At 60.9% G+C, this 24,655-nt stretch overlaps 1 protein-coding gene across 1 annotated transcript in view; it reads left to right on the top strand.

Moving 5' to 3' along the window:
* The window catches only part of Ankmy1 (ankyrin repeat and MYND domain containing 1), a 44,788-nt gene extending 20,793 nt beyond the window's left edge, over window positions 1-23,995 (top strand). The window contains exons 5-18 of the mRNA XM_077795292.1: window positions 3,291-3,763; window positions 6,219-6,435; window positions 6,721-6,879; window positions 7,618-8,027; window positions 8,990-9,161; window positions 12,723-12,863; window positions 13,689-13,829; window positions 16,037-16,144; window positions 16,668-16,799; window positions 18,589-18,702; window positions 18,983-19,150; window positions 22,230-22,306; window positions 23,040-23,200; window positions 23,949-23,995. Of these exons, the coding sequence (XP_077651418.1) occupies window positions 3,291-3,763; window positions 6,219-6,435; window positions 6,721-6,879; window positions 7,618-8,027; window positions 8,990-9,161; window positions 12,723-12,863; window positions 13,689-13,829; window positions 16,037-16,144; window positions 16,668-16,799; window positions 18,589-18,702; window positions 18,983-19,150; window positions 22,230-22,306; window positions 23,040-23,200; window positions 23,949-23,995 (2,520 nt within the window). The remainder of the gene's footprint in view (window positions 1-3,290; window positions 3,764-6,218; window positions 6,436-6,720; window positions 6,880-7,617; window positions 8,028-8,989; window positions 9,162-12,722; window positions 12,864-13,688; window positions 13,830-16,036; window positions 16,145-16,667; window positions 16,800-18,588; window positions 18,703-18,982; window positions 19,151-22,229; window positions 22,307-23,039; window positions 23,201-23,948) is intronic.
* The last annotated feature ends 660 nt before the right edge of the window (window positions 23,996-24,655 follow it).

Below are 24,655 nucleotides of genomic sequence, written 5' to 3'. Positions count from 1 at the left end.
ACAGCGATCCCCTGGGTTTGTATTTCTCTTAGGCTGAAACACTTCGTTTTTAACCATCAGCAAGTATTTTTTAGACCTTTATTTTATTGCTTGCTTGATTGATTGTATGTGGTGCTGAGGATCAAACCCATCACCCCCCAGGTGCTAGGCGAGTGCCTTCCGCTGAGCCACAATCCCAGCCCCATAGCAAAGATCTTTGCTTGTTGTATTTCATAAATGAGGCTCAGGGCTCCCAGAGCACAGCGTGGTGGCGTTGCACCATGATCCTGTTTGCACAGCTCAAGCTCCTCCACTCCTCCCGCCCGTCCCTCCGTGGTCCCACACAACACAGGTCTGGAGACACACGCGCAGTTCCTCTCGGTTCATCCACCACCTGTGCAGAGAGCTTTCATCTTCTCATCTTGCCTTTCTTTGGGGTTTTATTTTTTAAGTCTTTCTTTAATTTTATTTGTAATAATGTAGAGAACCGACATTCTTCCAAAGTCGATCCAGGACACAGTTTGCCCAGCACAGTCCTGCACGGAGTCCTGCCTTCCCCTGGTGACCATTTTCTGAAGTTCTGAGTGTATCTTTGCATTGACAAAGACAAGCAGGTGTTGGTGCCAGTTCCTCCTCTTCTCCGGGAGGTAGGAAGGGTGCCCCCTGCAGCTTCCAGGCCCTGCCGCAGCTGGTGTGAAGGACGGGCCTGTGGGCTTTCCTCATGAAGGCTTTCCAAGCCCATCTTTCTGCATTTTCGTTGGTGATCCCTGGCAGGGGATAGTTTGGTTAAAAGTGAGTGCACTGTGCCTGTCGTGTTCTGTGGACAGGTCTTCTGGATTAACATTTGGGTCATTAGTTTTACTTGCTGTTATAGATACTGTTGTGGGGAGGAACTGGTTGCCTGGGACTCTGGGACACCTGGACTGTTTCCTCTTGCTGGACTCCTGGGAAGAACGGCCCGCTCTGGTGTATGAGCACTTTGGCTCTGCTCAAGTCACTTGCCCCTTGCTGGCTGCCGACACACTGCCCTCACCTACCTATTCTTGCGGCCCACACCCCAGGGCTCCCTAAAGCTTCCCAGGTAACAGGTACCCCTGGCTGCGCCTGCCAGACTGGCCAGAGCCCTCCTCCTTGCTCCACTCCACACCCCTGTGACCTCCTGCCCCGCCGACCCACTGTACAGGCTCTTTTGGAAGTGCCCCTGCTGCCCGCCCCAGCTCCCTTGCCCATGGAGGCCACCCTCAGTGCACTCCTTGCCTCCAGCTCATTGCCCAAGGCCTCCCGCAGACTGCAGCTCCTTGTGGGCAGCACTGGGCAACGTGAGGCCTAGGATCCCCAGTGCCCAGCCCAGGACTGCAGCCCAGGGTGCTCTGGAGAACTGACCCAGGAGGCTCAGACGCTCCTGTCTCAGATTCCTCCCCACAGCAGTATTTATAACAGCAAGTAAAACTAACGACCCAAATGTCAATGCAGGCGCAGGCTCCTGGGGGGGTACAGGTCCACCAGCTCTTGGCCTCAGGCTTCTGCCCCTGGTCTGGGCTGCTTCAGGCGTCCTGAGGGCGTCCCAGGGAGGCACCTCCTCAGGAAGCTGGGCGCCTTGCTGCATGCTGCACACCTGACCCTGGGCCAGAGACCCTCCTGGTATCCACAGGGTGGGAGATGCTGCCCCGTCCCATGGGAGCCTCAGGAGAGGCCTGAGGAAGCTGCTGTCTGGTGGGGGTTGCCGGAACCCTCCTTTCCCCCCTGCTCCTTCTCCCCTGCTGTCTTCTCCCCTCGAGGCTCACACCTGGCCTCAGGGGCTGTCAGACCCACTGCCCACACCTCCACCCCCTTGCCACTGCCCAGCTGGTGGGGCTGTGGGGAGGCCTGCAGTGTGAGTGACAGCGTCGGGACCACGGGAAGCCGAGGCAGTGCCAAGACCCCTCCTCCAAGCCCCCACTCTTAGGATCAACTGGGAAAGGTTTCACGCGTGGCTCCGAGTGACAGGCATGACTTTAATGAAGGGGTGGGAAAAGGGGAAGGGGATACTCGAGGGAGAGAGCGTGTCCTCTCAGAGGGGAGAGGGACACATGCCTGTCCTGCACGCCACTTTTCCTGGGGTCCCAGAGAGGTTTCCAGAGAGTCCTGCCCAGGTCCACCTCTTGACTTATGACTGACATTAAGATGACATCAGACTTTTAAGTCCCACTGCCATGGCAACTCCAGGTCCCCCTGCCCATGCCGACTGGTTCTAACTGGATTCTGACCATACCTTCTTACGGATTCTGTGGTTAGGAGGAACTACCCTTATCTCCTGAGTTTCAGGATCTGGTCTGTGTAGGGTCAGTTCCCCTTCAGGGTGACTCGGGTCCCTCCACAGGCATGGTTCGGGGCCTGCATTTCTCCTGCAGACAGGCAGTCTGCTGAGGAATGGGACGTCCTGTCCCCTGAGGCCAGGCAGGGCTGTGGGCAGTTGCTTCTTGGAAAGCAACCCTTGGGGGTCTGCGCGGTGGGCCCAGTTTTTGGCCTGACTCCCTTAACCTCATGTCCTCACCATCCTCATCTGTCTGTCCCCTGTCATTAAGGGACCAAGTGCAACTGGTTCACCTCTCTGCTGTGCAAAGCAAGCACGTGACGTCAGGAGTGACCGTGGACAGAGGCGAGGAGAGCTTGGAGGGACTCTCAGCAGGGCTCTCCTAGCAGAGCCAGCTCTCCCAGGGGCCTGTGCATGTTGACATTGAAGAGCTCAGCCACCTTCTGCTGTCACGTCCCGGAGCTCCCTCAGTGCCTGGTCATAATCACATGCCCAAAGGAAATGGCAGAGGGACCGCTGGGGGAATGAGTGACATGTGGTCAGGCCACTGGAGAAAGCAGGCGTGGAGGGGTCCCGTGGTGGGACGGGGTCCGCGCAGGGTTTTCTGAGGGGCCTTATCTGGAACCCACAAACCAATGGGAAGCAACTTCCAGTCATTTGAAGGGGTAGCTGCTTCTCCCCGGGTGGGAGCTTGTCCTGAAAGAGCTGCCTGGTGGCTGACCCTGGTCTACAGCTACCTTGTGTCCCCCCGCACCTTCACCTTGAAGCCCTGGGTCCTGTCCTCACCCAGCAGAGCGGTCCCCACTCCCTCCTGCACGCCTCTCTCCAGGGGTGCCCCACATCTATGCCGCCCTCTGTCTAAGAGCCAGCCTGTCTCGGCCCCTGCCCAGTGCATCCCATGCCTCAGGGAGCGAGTGCCGAATGAACGAGCACATTTCTCAGGAATACATTTTCTTTTGATTTTACAAAGCTGGTCACAAAGTGGGCAGCTCTCTCAGCGTGTCACTTTCCCCTGCAGGGGCTGTATAAAATGGATGTTCGGTTTGGGCCGGGCGTGGAGACCTACCCCGATGGCAGTCAGGACGTGGGGCTGTGGTTCCGGAACCAGCTCATCAAGCTGTGCACGGAGACTCCCAGCAGCTTCTCCCTGCTCAACTTCCCGGAGTTCTCCGCCTTTCTCGGGCACTCGAGAGAGAGAATCAGCCTCTCGGATGAGCAGAAGGCCGAGTGGGGCCTGCCCGAAGAGCAAGACCCCTTCTTCTATGAGTACAAGCGATTCCTCCTGAATGACAACCTGGCGCTTCCTCCAGAGATGCACGTCTACTCCACTGACCACAGACACCTGCCGCTGACGGCTGCGCTCGCCAGGGAGCTGGACGCCCGCGTCTTCGATAACGAGATCCCACCCTTTATTGAGGATGGAGAACCCTGGTTTATCACAAACCAGACTCCATTATTGGTCAAAATGCAGATGCAGACTTACAAGTTCAGGTGATGGGTCTGCTCTCCCTGGACAGGCACCCCTCTGTGTGAGGCTTGAAGTCTCTCAGTGCCCAATTGTCGCTACTCAGGGCCTGCATGATTCTTGACCTTGTTCACCAGGTGAACATGGGCATACAGCTCTTTAAGTGGCTGATACAGTCCAGGAACGAAGGTGGACAGGATGTCCCCACTGGGGAGGGGCTTCCTGAGAGTAGGGCCACGGGCCACCTGTATCTACGCAGGGAAACAGGGACGGGAGCACTGCTTGTCCACTCTCTGGGGAAGGCATGGTGTGAGGGTGCTTGGTGAGTGGGCAGCCAGGGTAGTCCTGAAGCTGTGTGGGACCTCGGAAGGGGTGTGGCTGAGGATAAACCCCTGAGCTCAGAGAACCAGAGCAACTCCTGGCTCTCGACCTCTGCACGCTTCCCTTCTGAAGGTCAGAGTTAGTGTCCCCCAAGTCCAGGAGCATGTCTGTGATTAGACGTCCCATGAATCGAGTCCCTGCATGTTCACCATGAAGAGAAGGGATTGTATTTATCATCACCTCAAAGCTTGGCCTCTGCCAAGCTTTCATTCATGCACCCAGCTATCCATTCTCGCAGTCATCATTCTATCTGCCATTACCAAGCCATTAAAAAGGCCATCTACCCACTCATCCATCCACCCAAGCATCATCCACTCATCCCACCAACCCACCATCCATCTACCCACTCACTCATCCATCCATCTATCCATCCATCCATCCACTCATCCATCTATCCATCTATCCATCCATCCACCCACCTATATCAATGCATGCATATATCCATCATCTACCCACTCACTCATCCATCTATCCATCCATCCACCCACACACTCATCCATCCATCTATCCATCCACCCACACACTCATCCATCCATCTATCCATCCATCCACCCACCTATATCAATGCATGCATATATCCATCATCTACCCACTCACTCATCCATCTATCCATCCATCCACCCACACACTCATCCATCCATCTATCCATCCACCCACACACTCATCCATCCATCTATCCATCCATCCACCCACCTATATCAATGCATGCATATATCCATCATCTACCCACTCACTCATCCATCTATCCATCCATCCACCCACACACTCATCCATCCATCTATCCATCCACCCACACACTCATCCATCCATCTATCCATCCATCCACCCACCTATATCAATGCATGCATATATCCATCATCTACCCACTCACTCATCCATCTATCCATCCATCCACCCACACACTCATCCATCCATCTATCCATCCACCCACACACTCATCCATCCATCTATCCATCCATCCATCCACCTATATCAATACATGCATATATCCATCATCTACCCACTCACTCATCCATCCATCTATCCATCCATCCATCTACTCATCCATCCATCCATCTATCCATCCATCCATCCACCTATATCAATACATGCATATATCCATCATCTACCCACTCACTCATCCATCCATCTATCCATCCATCCATCTACTCATCCATCCATCCATCTATCCATCCATCCATCTGCCTATATCAATGCATGCATATATCCATCATCTACCCACTCACTCATCCATCCATCTATCCACTCATCCATCCACCCATGCATAATCCACTCATGCCACCAACCCACCATCCATCTACCCATTCACTCATCCATCCATCTGTCCATCCATCCACCCACACACTCATCCATCCATCTGTCCATCCATCCATCCACCTATATCAATGCATCCATCCACCCATCATCTACCCTCTCACTCATCGATCTGTCCATCCACTCATCCATCCATCCAGCCACCCATCCCACCAACCCTTCATCTGTCCATCATCTACCCAACCCTCTGTCTATCATGTGAATGTCAACAGAGTGCCCTAATCAGTGACAACAGTTGAGTACAACAGTTGTCATAAACCATGGGCTGTGGATTGCAAAATGGGGCTCTGTGCACACAGGCGGCGTCAGTGCTGTGTGGTGTTTGGGCCTGGGACACGAGTTTTCCCAACGGAAAATAGATGAGCAGAGGGCAGAAGGTGGGTGCTTGGTGCTGAGTAGTGGACCCATGTGTGTGCTGCCTCCTCCCCATCCAGGGCCCTTGCTGTGGGAGTCTGTTTCCCATCACCCATGAGTGACCCAGCTGAATCAGATTCACAGGGTCCCTGACAGCCAGCACACTGCTGCTGGTACAGGCACTTAGTGTGAGCATCTTTACGCCCAGGTGACAAGTCCCCACCGCCGTGTGCTCCGTCCTGACTTGACTGGCTGGCAGTGCAGCCACTAGGGCTTAGGCTGCTCACGGAGTGGATTGTTGGAGTATCTGAGGATCCAGGAGAGCAGGAGTCACAGGGAGACAGCGCTGAGCGCCCTTTCTCATGGACGGTGTTGGGCTGTCGAGTGGTCCAGGGCCTGGTCTAACCTCACTGAAGCCTGCTCTGTTGCCAGGAACACGAAGGCTCACACCAGCTGGCACATGGATGCCATCCTGGAAGGGCACCGCGAGGGCTTTGCACGCTCTGGACCTAGGGAGCGGCTTTCTAAAGAGATGATCCTGAAGGCCCAGGAAGGGGACCTTGATTGGATCTATGGAACCCTGAAGGACGACCTCGTCCATCCTGACGTGGCCGACGCCAAGGGCTACACTGTGCTTGCGGCTGCTGCAGTAAGCCCCCACTGCCACCTGGTGGATGCCCGCAGGAACGTCGAGCGGGGAGGTCACTGCGGGCAGGAGGTCACTGCGGGCAGGGCCCTCCCTGCTGCTCTGGAGAAGCCGAGGCGCAGGAGTGTCCACTCCTGCTCCCACAGAGGGCGCGGAGGCACCCGCCCGGGTGGGGCCCACAAGGTCCTGTGGAAGGGGAGGGCATGACCTTGTCCCTTCACCAGAGCCTGCCAGGCTGCCACCTCAGAGGGGCCTCCGCAGACCCCAGCGCCACCTGCTGTCCTCTAGGCACACTGTCACAGCCGCATCGTCAGCCTTCTCCTGGACCTCGGGGCGGACGTGAACAAGCGCACAGACGAGGGCCTCACGGCGCTCAGCATAAGCTTCCTCCTCTACTACCCCAGTGGGTCCTTCAAGCCCAACGTCGCCGAGAGGACCTTGCCCCAGGTCAGCCCTGCCAGCCGCTGGCTGTCTGTCTCTGCACCCAAGTGTGCACCTGCACCACCCTCCTGTGCAGACCAGGCTCACACTGGCCAAGTGACAAGATGAGGCTGGGGGAGGGGTCAGAGGATGGATGTGGCACTGCCTGATGCCTCCTGAGTGCGACAGCACGTCCCAGAGACACTCTCTGCAGCTCAGCCCGACCCTCTCTGTGCTGGACAGGGTGGCACCACACAGCTGCCTCCGGGCAGTGCCCTGTTCCTGCCAAGTTCCTGGTGGGACGGAGCTGCAGGTGGGATGGCACTGTGTGCCGTGGCTTGACAGGGAAGCCGACCCAACCAGTGTCATTTGGTGGGAATCGGATGCAGGCCACAACATGACCTTGAACCTGTAACTTGAACTTTTCACATTAAAAAAGTAAATTTGGTGCATGGTACATTGTATTCAGCTGACAGTACCTTTCTGTGTGTAGTCACTGGGAACAGCGTGGGTGGGGCCCTGCCTCGAGATGTTCTGTGAGCTCAGGAGCCATGTGTGGCACTGGTGTCCCCAGTGGTGGCCAGCTGACCTCAGGCTTCTGGTGGGTGCTGCAGGGCATCTGCCTCTGAGGTCTGTGGTGAGGTGGGAGCCGCTGCTGTGCTTGGCTGCGCTCTGCGTGGCTCTGCAGGGTGCCGCCCTCGCTGCGCTGTGTGGGGGCTGCCTGCTCTGGCCTCCCCTGACCTGCTTTCCTGGCACTCTCCAAAGGCACCTCCCAAATGCCCGGTCACCCCCAGCTGTTTTCTGGATGTGAACGTGGAGTCTGTCCATGAGGCCAGCAGGCCCGCCCAGGGCCTCGAGGAGGGCAGCCTGTCCCCGAGTGCACAGCCGTCTCCAGAGTCCCCAGGCCAGCAGGGCAGCCCTCCAAGGGAGGAGTCGCCCGCCGTGCAGGGCAGCGCCAGCGACAGGGACAGAGAGCTAGGGGAGAAGGCCGAAGACCTGGGCGTGTGCACCCTGAGCAGCGAGGACTCCAACTTCCAGTCCATGGCTTCTGTGTACGACTACACCCTCCGGCTGTCCAGGGAGGTCTTGGAGAGGAGCGCCCAGGCCTACAGCTTGCTGCGGGTGCCCTGCATGGACAAGGGCACCGTGCGGAGGATGGCACAGGGCATCATCAAGTAGGTGTCCGCCCGTGCTGCCGGGGCGGGTGCGCTCTGAGAGCCTCCTGTCCCCGGGGCGCTCGCCACAGGGTGTCTCCCGAGGTGTGAGTCTGTCCTTTGAGCCTCCGCAGGGCCAGCGTGGACACTGACGAGGCCTGTGCTGAGCGCCACAGCAGCGCGTGGTGTGTGGTGTTGTCAGTGTGCAGTGTGTGAGGTTTGCTGGATGTTGTCTGTAGTGTGGTATGTGTTCTGTGTGTGGTGTGTGGTGCGTGGTATGTCGTGTGTGGGGTGTCTGTGGGTGTGTGGTGTATGTATTGTCCTCTGGTTTACGATGTGTGTGGCATGTGGTGCGTGTTCTGCGTGTGGTGTGAGGTGGTTGTTGTGTACGGAATGTGTGTGTTGTTTATTGTGGTATGTGGTGCGCAGTGTGTGTGGCCTATGTGTTGTGAGGTGTGTGTGTGGAAGTGTGTATTATAGTGTATACCACATGGTATGCATTCTGTGGCATGTTGTGTGTGGTAGGCATGTTGTGTGTTGTGGTGTGTGGCGTGTAGTGTGTTGTGTGCACGGTGTGTGCTGGGAGGAGTGGGTGCAGGGTGGCTTCTTGCCAGACTGGTGTGGAGTGTGGCTTGGTCCTGGAGGGGCTGGCCTACCCCTGTCCCCAGCGTCTGGTGACATCAGGGAGGCTCAGCGGCCCCCAGGCTGCAGCCTGCAGTCTTTTGCCCCCAGGGGATGGTTTGGAGATGGCCACACTGCCCACCTCCCCTGGTGGGGACCAGGGCCTTGGAAGGGGGTGACCTTGGGTGTTCTCCAAGTCTATGAAACTTGGGGCTTGGGTGTCTGTGGTGCCCACACCCCTCCCAGAGCACCCTCCACCCTGCAGCACGGCACACCTGTCCTGGGGGTCCTGTCCACATAGTCGGGGTTGGGAGGCCCTCACCTTCCCTGCAGCCTGTGACCCCTGGCGCTGACCCCTGCAGACAGAGAAACCGGTGGCTGACCATCCAGCTGCTGCTGCGCCGCGGCGCTGACCCCAACCTGTGCAGCGTGCCCATGCAGGTGCTGTTCCTCGCGGTGAAGGCGGGCGACGTGGACGGCGTGAAGCTGCTGCTGGAGAAGGGGGCCCGCACGGACGTCCAGTACCCGCTGCAGGTAGGCCACCGGGGGCGGGGACGAAGCTCAGGGCTGCGCCTATGTGCAGTGGAGCTGTGGCCCGGCGGTGGAGGCTTGGTCTGAGTGCACCTAGGGAGAGGCCCGTGCTGGGGTCGCCAGAGGGTGCGGGAGCCGTGTTGTTTCTGGCGGTGCCGTGGCTTCCCAGCCCCAGCCAGGACCCAGCGTTCAGTGCTGCGCCTTCTGCAGGAGCCTCCTGGGGGAGCGAGGCCACGGCCTTCCCAGGGCTGGAGCACTGTCGCCCGCAGCTGCAGAGCCGTTGCTTAGCTGCGGAAAACAGGGCTTTCCCACACAGAGCCCTGCACGCTGCTTCTCACGCACTCGCCCGCGGGCCTCCTGCTCTGCCCACCACAGCTTTGGGGCCATCCCGCCGTGCAGGCCCAGCCCTCTTCCTGGCCACATGGAGGCATTGAGAAGGGTGTTCAGGAGGGTCTTCCTCTGAGTCAGCTGAGCCAGAAGTGCTGTTCTGTGAAGGTTTAGTGCCTCTCCTGCAGGCACTGTGCCCCTGGGCAGTGGTGCCCTCCCAGCCCAGCTCTGGGGCCTTCCAGCTCTCTTCAAACCACAGCTCTGGAAGGACCTCCAGGCCCTGCCTCTGCCTGTGGGCCTCCTCTCCCTCGAATCTGGTGTTATTCACCTTATTTCATCCTGTGGCTCAGTTCTGGGGCCCGAGTGTCAGAGGAGCGACATCCAGACCACAGCAGGGTCCCCGGGGCTCGTGCTGTAACCCCAGCAGGGGCTGGGTGGGCTGCCTGGAGACCCATGAATCAGTAAAGCTAAAATGGCCTCCAGCCAGTCCACGTGCTGTTGAGATGAATTTGCACCACACTTGGGAAATCTTGAAGAGAGAAGACGTCCTGGTCTCAGACTGTGGAGGGGGACCCTGGGCTGTGTGGTGCCGGCTGCTCCGAGTGGCCCTCGCCCCTGGACCACTGCACACGCACACACACTTCTGCTGCTTCTAGGGTGACACCGGTCTCTGGGGATCTCCACTCCTCGGGTGCCTCTTTGGTCCTGGTGGGTGGATGTCCCACCTTGCAGCTTTGCTGAGACGAGGCGCCGTGAGTGCAGTGGCAGCCCCCAGGGCACTTGCTCAGTCTTCGCTGGGAGAACATGTTTCCAAAGCCCTCTTCCTGGCTGCGTCCCCTGGAAGTGAGCCGTCCTGGTAGGCGCCCACCTGCAGAGCAGGTGCCCACTGTTCTCTGCCCACCTGTGAGTGAAGAGTGGCACCTCAGTGAGCTTTGACCTTGATTTCTCCATGGGTGCAAGTTGAGCCTCTGCTCCTCAGACCAGCCTCCTATGGTACCACCACAGACCAGAGGCAGGGGTCTTAAGGGAAGAGGCCATCAGGCTCAGGGTTGGACGGTTCCTGGGCCTCACTGTTGGACCTGGGCCAGGGTGGCACCTGAGGAGCCAGGAAACAGAGAGCAAGGACAGCCTTGGATCCCACTCGCCTTTCTGAGTCACAGCCCTAGAGACCTGAGGACCTCCCACAGGGCCCCCTTCCGGAAGGTTCCACCTTCTTCCCACACCACCTGGGACCAAGCCTGTGACTCAGGCCCCCTGGGGGCCACTAAGCCTTTTTGAACATAGTATTCACATACTGGAGCCACCAGCGCTTCACTGGGAATTGCCCCAACACGGCTCCTTTGACCCTTGGGGCTGGTGGTGGACTCACTGCAGGGCATCGTGGGGATTCTGTTGGAGAGCTGGGCACAGTGACCTTGTGGGCAGCAGAGCAGGGCCCTGCTCTTTCACATGGAATGGCTGGGAGTTCCGGAGCACGGCCAGGTGTGTGAGCTTGTCTGGGCGTGGACATTGGCGCGATGGCATAGCTGTCCTCTTGCTCTGGCCAGGGCTGTCAGAGATGGAGTGCCGGCTCCTCAGCAGTGCTGGGCCAGACGCTTTTCTCCACAGGACGTGACAGATACCTCAGGAAACCCAAAGCCAGGGAGAGGCTCCGCCCCTGCCCTCGGCCGCCGCCTCTGTGCGTGGCACCTGCCTGCCCTCACGTCACAGCTCTGGTGACCTTGATCTGGGGTCCGTCTCAGGGTCTGTGCCTGGGGACCTTTCTTGGGCATTCCTCTTGGCTTTCTCTCGTGCTCTCTGCAGATCATAGTCTGAGCCTCCTGCCGAGAGGCTCTGGGGTGGGAAACTGACCCTTGTCGTCCTTTTGCCCTCTTGCTTACCGGGTGATGGAGGATTGTGGTTCAGAACCTCCCCTGAGAGCTCTGGTGGTGGTGCCTGTATCCGTGGCCTCAGGCCAGTGTGGCCCCCTGACTCGCCCGGTCTGCCGGCCACTCTCCCTGGGCAGCGGTCAGCCCGGGGGATTTCCTTCTCTTTGTCTCACGAGTCCTTGTCTTCGTCTTCCTCTCTGCTGTCCTCTGGGCACCCCTTCTTTCCTTTTGCTCTGTCTGGATTTGGGGGTGTGCTTTCTCTCCATTTCTTTTTAGCTCGATTGTTTGGTGGAGCTCCCTTGGGCCTCCTCATACCGCGGTTTTCCCTTCCGTCAGATCCATTCTGCCTTTCAGCTACTGTCATTTCAGTGTTTTGTTTGGAAGTTGGAGACCGCCAGGTGGTGCTGTGGGTGTGCGATCCTGCTGACCTCCTGACAATACCAGGCCAGGGTCACTGGGAAACCCCTTGTGGTGCTCACGTGGGCCAGCGCCTCCCGTGGGCCAGTCCTTGGGCCCTCAGTGCCGGCTTCTCCCAGCATCGGGCAGAGGCTGGTTCTCACCTGCGTCCTCGTGCTCGGGGCTCCGTGGAGTGCTGGCTCTGGCTGCCCTCAGGCTGTGGACTCCTGTCCTCCCCAGGGTCAGCACCTGGAGCCCACCAGTCCCCCACAGGAGAAACTGTGCCACACTGCCCCTGCTCCCCAGGTCCTCTGACTGGCCCTCCCACCGCTAGCTCTGCCTGCTGTCTGAGTCATCTGCGTCCTGCCCTGAAGGGCCTTGGGGTGCTTAGCTCTGGGACACCTCCTGATGAGCTAGGTGCTACTTGGAGTGCTGTGCTGGGGCTCCATTCTGACGCAGGCAGGGCGCTCTCAGTGCTCCTCTGAGGGCCAGGTGCCCTGTGCCCATCTCTGTGCGGCCAGTACTCAGGGACAGTCCTCCAGGGACCTCAGCTGATGGTCAGAAGGACGTCCGGGTGAGAACAGGCAGATCAGGAGGCCAGACAGGAGCCACATGACTGTCAGGGTAGGGGCACCTGGGCCGGGGCCGGCCAGGGACAGGGCTTCTTAGGAGAAGGTGTTGGACCATTGGTCAGTGTGGTCCTGACCAGGATGTACTGCATGGCCTGCCAACAGTTCCCGTGCACATGCTCCGTAGTGGGCACGGCCTCCCTCTGCCCTGGGGGCCTCCTTGTCCTGCACGAAGTGGGGCTGGTGAGGAGGTGGGGCGGTGGGGATCTCAGACTGGTACGGGAAGAATGTGTCCTTTCCCCTAGGTCAGGCAGAGGGGTCCTGCACTGGCCCCACCCACCGGGGACCCTCACCTGCTTGGCTCCAGGACGGTGTGCCTTACCCCATCCGTACTTCCTCTGCAGCTGGGGGCCCTGACCCCGCTCCATATCGCTGCTGCTCTTCCCGGGCAGGAGGGGGTCAGGATCACAGAGCTGCTGCTGCATGCCATCACCTGTGTGGATGCCAAGGCGGCTGACGAGGCCCACACGTACAAGCTCAACAAGGTGCGGCTCTCTGAGGCACAGGGCGGGACGGGGACCTGGCTGGTCTGGGTTCTCCCTGAGTGGCTCTGAGCTGCAGAAGTGCCTGATTGTCAGGGACACTTGCTCCACCTTGGCCTGTGTCCTTCTCCTGGGGAAGGTGCTGGCCTGGCCTGGCTCCTTAGAGCAGCAAGGACACAGATGTGCTCGGGGCTCAGGGGACTCAGATCTCCCAGGCTGGGGTCAGGCTGGGCTGGTACCACCCACCAAAGGCTGTGAGGGGGAGTGGGGGCAGGGTGGCTTGCTTCTGGCTGGGTTTCCCTGGGGTGCAGTGGCAGCAGCCTCTGGGCAGCTGAGGTGGGGCTTGAGCTCTGGTGTGCGTGGGGGACAGGTGTGGGTGTCCAGGTGAGCACGTGGCTCTAGTTCACATTGTGCTGTGTCTTTTCCACCTGCAAAGCCTTCCTGAGCCTCCTGAGCTCCCAAAGACCCCCACAGGCCACTGCAGAGGTCTGAGACCAGACCCCAAGGGTGGGCTGCTCCTCGTCTCCTCCTCACGCCCACAGAGCCTCGTGTACCACCCCCGCTCCCCGCACCAGGTGTGGCGGACAGGAGGTGTGGTGTGCAGCTCTTGGTGTGTGGGAGCCCTGAGCAGAGGAACAGGGTGCCTGTCACCCCGTGGAGTCAGGTGGCTGTGGCAGCAGGCAGAGCCAGACACAGCAGGGCTTCGATGCAGAGTGGGCAGGAAGCTTGCTGTCTTGGTGCTCACGGCCTCCCTAGCCAGCAAGTGGCATGTCCCTGGGTGTTGGCCAGGGGACCCAGGCCAGTTCTTGAACCCTCCTTTGCACACAGATGGACCTGCCACCCTCAAGCCTGAAACTCAACAATGAACCAGGCCCACCCAGCACCTACTATACCACGAACACCTGTGTCCCCATAGAGGGCGGCAGGACAGCTCTGCACGTGGCCTGTGAGCGGGAGGACAACAAGAAGGCGAGTGACCACAGGGCCCTGGCTGGGGTCCGCTGGCCTGCCCAGAGCTGGGGTACTTTGTGGAGAGCGTGTGCTGTCATGCTGGAACTAGGCCATGGCCCGGAACAGGACCGGAAGAGGGCGGGCAGGGAACGCAGGGTCTGTGCCCAGAGCCTCCTGAGGTTTCTGTGCCACCACTGCATGTACAGGGCTGTGTGCAAGTGTGTTTGTGAGCAGGTGTGTGTGTGCAGGTGTCCATGTGAGCAGGTGTGTGTGTGCAGGTGTGTGTGTGAGCAGGTGTCTGTGCATGTAGGTGTGTGTGCAGGTGTGTATGTGTGCAGGTATGCAGGTGTGTGTGTGCAGGTGTGGGGGGGCAGGTGTCTGTGTGTGTAAGTGTATGTGGGGACAGGTATGCAGGTGTGTGTGTGCAGGTGTGTGTGTGTGCAGGTGTGTGTGGGGCAGGTGTCTGTGTGGGTAGGTGTGTGTGGGGGCAGGTATGCAGGGGTGTGTGTGCAGGTGTGTGTGTGTGTGTAGGTATGTTTGTGTGCAGGTGTGTGTGCAGGTGTGTGTGTGTGTGCAGGTGTGTGTGTGACCAGGTGTGTGCATGCAGGTGTCTGTGCTTGCGGGTGTGCAGGTGTGTGTGTATGCAAGTGTGTGTGGGGGGGCAGGTATGCAGTGTGTGCAGGTGAGTGTATGCAGGTGTGTGTGTGTGTGTACAGGTGTGTGTGGGGCAGGTGTCTGTGTGTGCAGGTGTGTGTGGGGCAGGTATCTATGTGTGTAGGTGTGGGAGGCAGATATGCAGGTGTGTGTGTGCAGATGTGTGTGGGCAGGTGTGTGTGGGCAGATGTCTGTGTGTGGGCAAGTGTGTGTGTATGCAGGTGTGTGTGTGGGTAGGTATGTGTGTGTGCAGGTGTCTGTGTGGGAGCAGGTGTGCTCATACGTGTGCACAGACTTGTCTGTGAGCTTGTCCTTGTGAATCAGTGTGTATGTGAGTGCAGTGGGCAGCTCAGCTGGGGAGTGGGCACTTCCCCATGGGGGTCCTGGCTGCTGTGGTCCAGGCCAGCAGTTCTCAAGATGCAGCCCCTCCTGTGAGGTTGGGGATCAGTGCAGTGGGCCGCAGGCAGCACTGTCTGGTGGAGCGGAGCGCAGCAGGTCAGAGTGGAACCAGCAATGGCAGAGGACACATGGGCCACTCAGGCACTGGAGCCTTGCACACAATGTTTTTGGACCCACGCCACAGGCAGGCCACGTGCACACAGGGATGGGGCCTGTGCTGACAGGCGTGGGGGCTGCTGTCCGGGGCTCTGGCTGTTCTACCCTGCCAGTGTCCCCTGGCCTGGCGGCACTTCCTCTGGGAGCAGTCCCAGCAGGTTGGGTGCTGGAGGCACCTGGAGGAGACCACGTGGCTGAGTGCATGTGGGGAAGTCAGAAACCAAGCCTGTGCCTCGGGGCCTGCGCAGTTTGGGCCAGTTAGCCACGGGGCGCACGGGACGCGGAGCCTCAGTTTACCCACCTACGGCCAGGGTGATAACCTAGTGGGCAGCCCCTGGGGACAGGCGCAGGGGTGATGCTGGGCAGGGGTGTCGGAGGCAGTACCAGGCCTAAGGGGGAAGGAGCAGATCCACAGGGCCCACTGCTGGCCACATCTGGAGGGCTCAGAGTGCCCCGCGAGAGGGCGCCTGGGGGAGTTCCTGCTGTGGGGGGCAGAGGTGGCCACCTGCTACACTCCTGGGGAAGAAGAGGAAGAGGGAGGCACCGAGGGCTGCCTGTGGCTCTGCAGGGCTTGGGCCTGTTGCTGGCCTCTGAGCCGGAGAAGCAGAGGCTTCCCCTGGGCAGGAGGGTGGCCACCTCCCAGCCTGATGGTGCCTGTCAGGCTGGGCCTGGGGAAGACCATTCCTCCGTGACACCTGCCAGGAGCCAGGCCCTGCTGGTGTGGGCGGGGGCCCTGACGCCCCTGCTCCTCGGAAAGCAAGCCCTAGGTCACTTGGGCCTCGGGGCCCTTCCTGCTGCCCATCTGGAAAGGAGGAGCGTTTAGAAGACATCTTCTCAGTGTGGGGAGCTCTGACCTCCCGTAGTCTGGGACAGTGTGCGCCTCCTAGTGCTGGTGGGAGGAAGGCGTGTGGCTCGGCGGGCTCCAGGCCCCCGCGGGCTGCAGTGCAGGGCTCCTGGGGATGGCTGCCTCTGGCACAGGGGCTGCTCTCTAACCTGCATTGCTTCGTCCCCCACAGTACGCCAGGGACGTGGTCCAGCTCCTGCTCTCCCATGGAGCGGATTCCAACCTGCTGTGGAGTGGCCACTCCCCACTCTCCCTCTCCATCGCTAGTGGGAATGACCTGGTGAGCACTCCCACCCCAAGGCATGCACCCTGCCCGTGGTTCACTGAACTCTTCTTTATTGGGCACCTGCTCTGTGCAGGCAGCACGGCCACAGGCAGTAGGTGTTGAATAAGATGGACTCTCCGCTCCCCAGGACCCCACGTGCTAGCCGGGGAGCCAGACCCTCGCCCAGGGGTAGCACAGTCGCAGGCTGTACAGTGCTGAGAGGCAGAAAGCTGGGGCAGGGCACACACGGCCTCCGGTATGTTCTTGACCTTGTGCTGGGCCTGTCAGGGCTTAGCGCTGCCTGGCTAGAAAGCAGGACAGGAGTCAGGGCTGTTGGAGCCGCCGTGTGGACTGTCCATGAGACAACACCAGAACTGGGCTCAGGGTGGAATCCCGGCTCTTCCCTAAGGAATCTCCATGTGACCCCATGACATGGTCCTCTGGATATGGGCTCCATGGAAAGTGCCCAGAGATGGCCGCAGGAGACTGCAGTGAGGGGACGTGACATGGTGGCCTCTGTGGAACCCATCTGTTGCAGATCGTGAAGGAGCTCCTGTCCCAGGGAGCTGACCCCAACCTGCCCCTGACCAGAGGCTTGGGCAGTGCCCTGTGTGTCGTGTGTGACCTGGCCTATGAGCATCAGAGGAGCGTTGACAACAAAATAGCGCTGGTGAGAGGTGGACAGGGGGGCGGGAGGGGCCTGGGATGGGAGGTGGAGGGTGGGCTGGGCCTGGGATGGGGGCGGAGGGCAGGCTGGCCACCCTGTGCCTGACTGAGTATGGTGGGCAGCAGTTCAGAGGGCTGGAGCTGCTCTTGGGACGTCAGGCCGAGGAGGGAGGGAGCAGACCAAGTGAGCGGCTGTGGGGCCTGGGAGCTCAGAGGGGGGCTGGCCATGCACTGCCTGGCCCAGCTGCCTGGTGAGACCTGGTGCCCACTGAGGAAGGCCCAGGGCTCCTGTGCCTGAAGGCAGAGCTGGGGTGGTTAGCCCCCAGCATCATTGTGCAGGACAGGAGGAATCATTGTCCATCCACCTGTCCATCAGCCGAGCACCTGCAGCTGCCTGCACCCCGTGGCTCACCCACGATCTGCCCCTGCCTTCTGGTCATGTTTTTGCATCACTGGGGACTGAACCCATGGCCTTGTGCGTGCTAGGCAGGGCTCTGCCACCAAGCCACACCCTGGCACTCTGCTTTCTTTGGAAAAGGGCAGACAAGGTGGTAGACCTTGGAGGGCTGTCCAGCACTGGCTCTTTTGGAAGAGTATCATGGCTCCAGCAGGAAGAGGGGAGAGGGGAGTGGGGAGAGGGATGGGGGTTCTTGTAGGGGGGTCAGGACAGTGGGAAGCTCGCTCTTTGCCCGATACGCAGCACAGTGTCACTGCTGCCTGGTGCAATCTGGTATGCTCCACCCTCCGCCCCTGCAGAACCACACGGTGGACACTGCTCCGGCCAGACTGCTACCCCCAGTGCCAGGTGCCACACCCGCGATGCTGCGCTCACAGCCTTGTTGAGAATCCGGGGCTCCTGTGTTTGTGCAGGGTGAATGCTAAACCAGGCACAGGCGTGGGACAGCTGACATGCATCCCTGAATCGGGGTCCCACTGGCACTTAGTTAGCGAGGAGGCCACATGTCACCTTGTGTTCATCCAGCCACACTGGGCCCCCAGGGCGTCCTCCTGGTCTGGCTGGGGTGGGGGTGGGTGGTGCCGACGGTTAGGTGCCATTTGCTTTGAGTGTAATCCGTGGTCAATGCTGAGCCAGAGAGCATTGCTGTGGCGTGTTGGCAACGCATACACGCGTGTGCACACACACAGTACACATCTGTCCACACCCACGCACACAGCATGCCCACCCCCACAGTGCACACATGTTCAGAAATGCACACATCTGCACTCAGGTGCCTGAATGTCGCTTGCAACCCCCAGTGTGCACGTGTGTGACCACACACTTGGACCTACACACGCCCACACTGCACGTGAGCGCACACACGTCATCACAGATATGCGTTTGCAGTGTCACCAGCACCCCTGCCTTTGCCTTCACACTGCGTACCTTGAAGCCTGGCAGGACCCCGTGGTGCTGCTGGGCGGTCTTCCAGGGAAGTGCCCCAGGGAGTGGTGTCCCTTGGACGTGTGTGGGAAGGCCACCACACCACGGCCACCACGCCACGGCCACGGCCACCCAACCAGGGAGTAGTGTCCCTCGGACGAGGCTGAGACCAGCCTGTTTTCCTGTTTGCCTCTGGTTCTCCCTACACCCAGAAAGTGGCCTCTGGGCAGAAGGCAGGGGACCAAGCCCTGTGGGCAGCCCTGCCCTCTCCCTGTGCTGCCGTCTGGCAGCCTAGAGTGTCTGCAGAGCCTCCGGCTGTGGGCAGGGGCTGCCATGCACATAGCCTGATGCCGTGGGTGGCTGTGAGGGCCCCGCTGTGGCTTCTGAGTTTGAGGGGTTCTGTCTCCCACAGATTGACCGGCTCATTAGCCACGGGGCTGACATCCTGAAGCCCGTGACGCTCACACAGGGTGACAGGGTGGCCGTGGGCACAGCGGTGGACTACGGCTACTTCAAGTTCTACCAGGTAAGGCTTCGTCTTGAGCAGGGCCACCGGGGGACTTGGCTTCCCTCTGGTGGAGCCAGGCACACCTGCAACCCACCCTGGTCCTCGAGGCAGGAGGCCCCACGGTGGTGAGCGCGGGCTGGTGTGCACCTCACAGTCCCTCGTCACTCTGGATGGAGGTGGCCCCTCACCCAGTCACTCTGCAGCTCAGGCTCGGGGAGGGGGGCCCTTGGTGACTCTAAGACTGTGCCTTGGGTGGGGAGATAGCCTGAGTCTGTGGTGACCCCATAGTGTGTCACAGGACCGGAAGATCGCCCACTGCCCCTTCCACGCGCTGATGCCCACGGAGAGGGAGACGTTTCTGGCCCGGAAGAAGCTGCTGGAGCACATGGGTGTGCAGCTGCGGCAGGCTGTGCTCACCAGGGAGCAGCAGTGGGACGCCAGGGCGCTGCAGCTCAGCAGGAAAGGTGTGCCGGGCAGGGCACCTGGGAGGGCCACCACCCCACGGCCACCACCCCACAGCCACCATACCACCCCACGGCCACAGCCAGCACACCACAGCCACCACACCACGGCCACCACCCCACAGCCAGCACACCACAGCCACCACACCACAGCCACCACACCACAGCCACCACACCACTCCATGGCCACTACCCCACGGCCACCACCCCACGGCCACCATACCACCCCACGGCCACCACCCCACGGCCACCACCCCACGGCCACCACACCACGGCCACAGCCAGCACACCACAGCCACCACACCACGGCCACAGCCAGCACACCACAGCCACCACCCCACGGCCACCACACCACAGCCACCACACCACGGCCACAGCCAGCACACCACAGCCACCACACCACGGCCACCACCCCACAGCCAGCACACCACAGCCACCACACCACGGCCACCATAACATGGCCACACACCACCACCACCATGCCATGGCCACCACACCACCCCACAGCCAGCACACCACAGCCAGCACACCACCCCACGGCCACCACCCCACAGCCACCACACCACAGCCACCACCCCACGGCCACCATAACATGGCCACACACCACCACCACCATGCCATGGCCACCACACCACCCCACAGCCAGCACACCACAGCCAGCATACCACCCCACGGCCACCACCCCATGGCCACCACACCACAGCCACCACACCACGGCCACAGCCACCACAGCCACCACACCACAGCCAGCACTCCACTGCCAGCACACCACAGCCAGCACACCACGGCCAGCACACCACGGCCACCACACACCCATGTCTTCAGCCACCTGCCCACCTGTGTCCATGGCAACCCACGCCCATCCAGGCACACTCACACCTTCCACACCCACCATCCAGGGCACTCCCAGGCACATGGCCACCAAGCACTCCCAGCCCTGGTCCCTGCCCACAGACGCTCACTCCTGCCACACATGGGCCTGCTGCTGCTGCTGCGTCCTGGCCGGTGTGACTAGAAGTGACCTTCACTCACACACGCCCACTGAGGGACCAGCTCTGCCCTGGGCATGGCACCCCTAGATGGCTGGGCTCTCGTACAGGACCCAGGCTGGGAGCAGGAGGAGGAGACCAGAGCCTCTGCCTCCTCTGTTCTGTCAGAGGGTCCTGCACCGAGTGTCACTCGGGAGATGCCTGCCATGGCTGCCACCCAGCTACAGAGCGTTGGTGTCCAGGCGCTGCCCAGGGAGAGTCCCCCTGTGAAGTCGGAGCTTTGACAGAGAAGCTGAGTGCATTTCCAGCAGCACATGGACAAAGTCAGGCCCAGAGGGAGGCAGTGGGGGGAGAGGGGGTCCATGGGAGGCTGAACGGCAGCATGGCCCATGGCCAGAGAGCTGGGGAAAGAAGAGGAGTGGCCATTCAGGGCCAGGACAGATCCCAAGCACTCACCATGGGGACAGTCCCCCAAGATCTCTGATTTGATTGTCCCTCTAAAGGGCAGGTTATGTCTGCAGACATTTTTGAAGCCTGGGAGCAATCAGCTCAGCACAAGTAGAGTGATATCTAGGTATGCTCACGAAGACAGATGGCCATCCAGGGTGACCTGGGCATACAGACCCAGGCCTCACCCCGGAGGTCTGCATCAGGGGCCTCATGCTATGGAGTGGGGGTCGACGCCCACCCAGTTGGCCACTGGACAAGCAGCCGGCAGCAAGGGGAGGTCAGCACCCCAGCGGCTGCTGCGTGTCAGGGGAGGTGCTGTTTCAACGGGTGACCGCGAGACAGGCAGAGAGGTGCCAAGGCACACATCGCCCTGCAGGACGGCACCGGCAGCTGCCAGAGACCAGAGTTCAGTGGGACAGGGAGGACTTCCCAGTAGCCTCACGGGCACGTTCAAGAGTCGGGGAAACCATGGTTAAGAGGCAAAGGAAGGTGCGAGGGAACGTCTTGCCAACAGAGGAGATCGATGCAGGGGAGAAGTGACCCAGAAGGGCAAAGTGGACATTCTGGACTTCAAAATCCCACACTCTGAAAATGGAACAGTCTGCGAGAGAGTCCCAGCTGTGGCAAGAGGAAGGAACCCATGGTGGAGACGGTGCCATCTGCGGAGAGGAAAAGCACAAGGACAGACCACGCTTGTTGGCGTGGACGCCTGTGGTGGCACTGCCCGAGCGAGGAGGAGAGAGTGCACCAGAGGGCTCAGGGGGGTGGACATGGGGCCACACAGGTGCCGGAGGGCTCCATGGAGACCCTGAGGAGATCTGGAACTCCAGGAAGGACAGGCCACGTCTCCAGGGCCCCGGAGGAGGGCACAGGGAGCCAGTGAGGCCAGCCTGGACATCAGGTCTTCTCCTCTCCCGTGAGTCTCAGCTCTGACATGGATGTCACTGTCCCAGCACCCCCTCCAGAGCCATGGCTCAGGGAAGGGCCCAGAGGAGACGCCCATGACAGAGAGCGCTGACTGCCCAGGGAGGCCACTTCCTTCAGCTCACTATGGAGAGGTTCAGGCTGATGGTGCGCTCAGCCACTGGGGTCCTGGCAGACCTGTGGCAGAGATCCGCCCAGCTGCCACGCGGCCAGGTGCCGACAGCTGTCGAGTCCGCCTGGTTGGAACCTCGGGAGCCCTGACTTGATTGGATCAGTCTGGGAGCAATTTATGTCCCAGGGTTGAGTGGACCTGGAACATCGGTCAGCAGTTAAGAGAACTGCATGGCAGGGTGTGGTAGGGGCTGGTCAAGGAGAGCCCTGCCCAACCACTGCCAGCCCAGGGTGACCATGGCATCCCCCAGGTGTAGATGTCTCCAGTGAGCTCAGCTGGTCACTAAACAGACAGGCAGAGAAGCATGGCCACTCTAGGGAGGACAGGAGAGGTGTGCAGGGCCTCAGGCAGAGGGCGCTGGGGGCGGGGGCTGGGCAGGAGGGAAGGAGGCCCTGTGCTGGCCTGTGGCCATGGCACCGGGGCGGGGATGGTGCAGGCTTGGCAGGAGGCCTGAGGGGGCCTGGGGGAGGCCCTTCCTGCAGGCCTGCTGCGGGGCACTGAGGGCTCGGCCTGCCCCGGGGCTTAGGCGGGTCTCTTTCTGACACAGAGGAGCTGGCCCCCAGCCACAGGCTGAAGAAGAGGAACTCCATTGTGGCAAAGATCCCAGCCAAGGAGGAGCAGGAGAAGTGAGTGCTGGGTGGCCCCTTCCCGGGGACAGCGTCTGTGGCTCGGATGTGCTGCTGGACCTGGCCTCCCGGTCAGGCCGTTCCCCTTGTCCTGAGAATCGTGGCCTCCCCAGGCAGCCCTGCTCCTGGGCAGGGGCTGCAGTCAGGGTGAGGGTCTCAGGGCCCACTCCTGGAGCTGCTCTGGCTGCCCTGGTCAGGCCACAATGGGCTCCATGTCCTGCGGAGGGCAGCCTCCTCCCTGGAGAGCAGGGCTGCAGCCGAGGCTCTGCTCTCCGGGATGCCCCAGGAGTCTTCTCTGTGCTCACATGGTGTCCCCAGGATGAGAGAGCAGGGGCTGGACCTAACTCATGGGGACGTCCTCACCAGTCAATCCCTAGGGACCCGATTCAGGGGGAGAGGTGACCAGGGCAGGCCTGAGGTCTGCCCCCGAGGAGCCAGCTTCTCTCACCAGATCGGCACCCAGGCATTTCCCCCTGTGTGTGGGGTCCCCTCGGCCCTCACACTGCGGCCACTGTCTCCAGGTAGATGTCCACTGTCCACGTGGCCAGCCCTCACGGGAGGAGTGTGCCCGTGCCTCCCAGGGCTCCCAGCGCGTCTGTCTCCTGTCTGGGGCACTCACTGGATGCCTCCACCTGTGGCAGCTGCCCGTGGGTGGGGGTGGCTGAGCAGGCCCCAGCAGCTCAAGTGTCCCCCGCCAGGGGGCACCTCCTCCTGACCCTGGGCTTTCCCACAGCCTCCCCTTCTTCAAGTTCTGCTACCAGTGTGGCCGCTCCGTCGGGGTCCGCCTCACACCCTGCACCCGCTGCTATGGGATCCTGACCTGCAGCAAGTACTGCAAGGCCAGAGCCTGGACCGAGTTCCACAGGAAGGACTGCAGTGACATTACGGCCACAGGTAGGCCAGAGGCCGGGAGGCGTCCGAGAGCCCTTCCCAGAACTTCAGCAGCACTGGGGCCCTTCCTAAGTGCTCCTTGGGCCATGGCACGTCCCCATCCCCACAGAGCTGGGCCTGCTCTGCTGACCCCTGGGCTCTGTTCTCAGGGGTCAGGAGCTCTCCTGGACACCAGTCCCCAGAGACCACAGTCCATGGGCCTCTGGTCAATTTCTGGAGGCTTCTTTGCAGCACCCCCTCTCAGACATCGTGGCTCTGTAAAGGTGGACAGGTGTCTTCTGGAATCAGCCTGGTCTGCCCACCCCACCCTGCCTCGGTGCCATCAGGGCCAGCAGAGGGAGGGGCCCGGTGCACACCAGGAGGGGGTTCCAAAGGGAGCAGAGACTGGAGCTGTCTCTGAGCTGCCCATGGGCCCTGCCCTGGCACACTGCTGAACACCTTCAGGTCATCCCTCATAAAGTAGGACTTCTAGTGACGGCCCCTGCTGGGCGCACGCAGAAGTGGGCCCTTCCGTTTGCAGACCTGGCTGCAGACAGCTCAGGAAACACTGGCCAGGGCACACAGGGCCACTGCAGGCCCCCCTGGGGGGCTCCAGCAATCCCCTGCTGGGGGGGGATTGGCACAGCAGCCCTTTGACCCAGGTGGCAAGGCTCCGTGGACACTGAGCCAGGCTGAGTCCCCAGTCCTGGGCCTGGCCTCCCTGGGGCTGGTCCGGCCCCCCCCCCCCCCGCAGCGCCTCTTCCCCCTGCAGCATCCCGCTGGAAGGATGTGTTCAGGGAGGCCGAAGACCGTCAGTGAAGGAGCAGCACTGGACCTGGGCCAGACGGGGCAGGGCTGTGCCCACGTCTCACTGCCTTGGGCCACCTCCAGGCTGCTGGCCCCTGTGGGAGCTGATATAGGAAGTCACTGAGGCGCCTCGCTCCTGACCCCACAATAAAGTGGCCCCCCCGCCAGCTCTTCCCGTCTGCGCCCACTCCGCCCGCACAGGGTGACGTCCCAGGCCCTAGGCCTGTGTGGGCGCCAGCCGTGAGGCCTCACCGGCTCCCACGGGGCCTGGGCTGGCTGTGCTTTGTCTTTCAGGTCAGGAGGAAGGCTGGGAGTGTTACTGGGAGCTCAGTCCGTGTCCCCCTTGCTGCTCCAACACTCAGGTCATAGTTTTGATAAAAAGGAAGAGGAAGTTTGATTGCTCTGCTAGCCAAGGAGGAGCGCGGGACTCAGATCCCGGGCTGGGGCTCTGCCCCTCAGGGGAACGGAGGGCTTTTACAGAGCCGGGCCAAGGCTGCTTCCCGGTGGGCAGGGCCACCACTCACCGCGGCCTTGAGAGCCAGCCGCTCTGGGGTCTCTGAGCACCGGCCCTGAAGCCCGAGTCACTCCCTGGTGTGCTTGGGGTCAGGCAACCCGGCCTGGGCTGGAGAAGGGGGGTTTGCTTCTCCCAGGGCTGGGGAGGTGGGGGGAGAA

The sequence above is a fragment of the Urocitellus parryii genome, chromosome 1 (genome assembly GCF_045843805.1).
Source record: "Urocitellus parryii isolate mUroPar1 chromosome 1, mUroPar1.hap1, whole genome shotgun sequence".
NCBI classification, from domain to species: Eukaryota; Metazoa; Chordata; class Mammalia; order Rodentia; family Sciuridae; genus Urocitellus; species Urocitellus parryii.
This window is presented reverse-complemented; position numbering and strand designations above follow the sequence as displayed.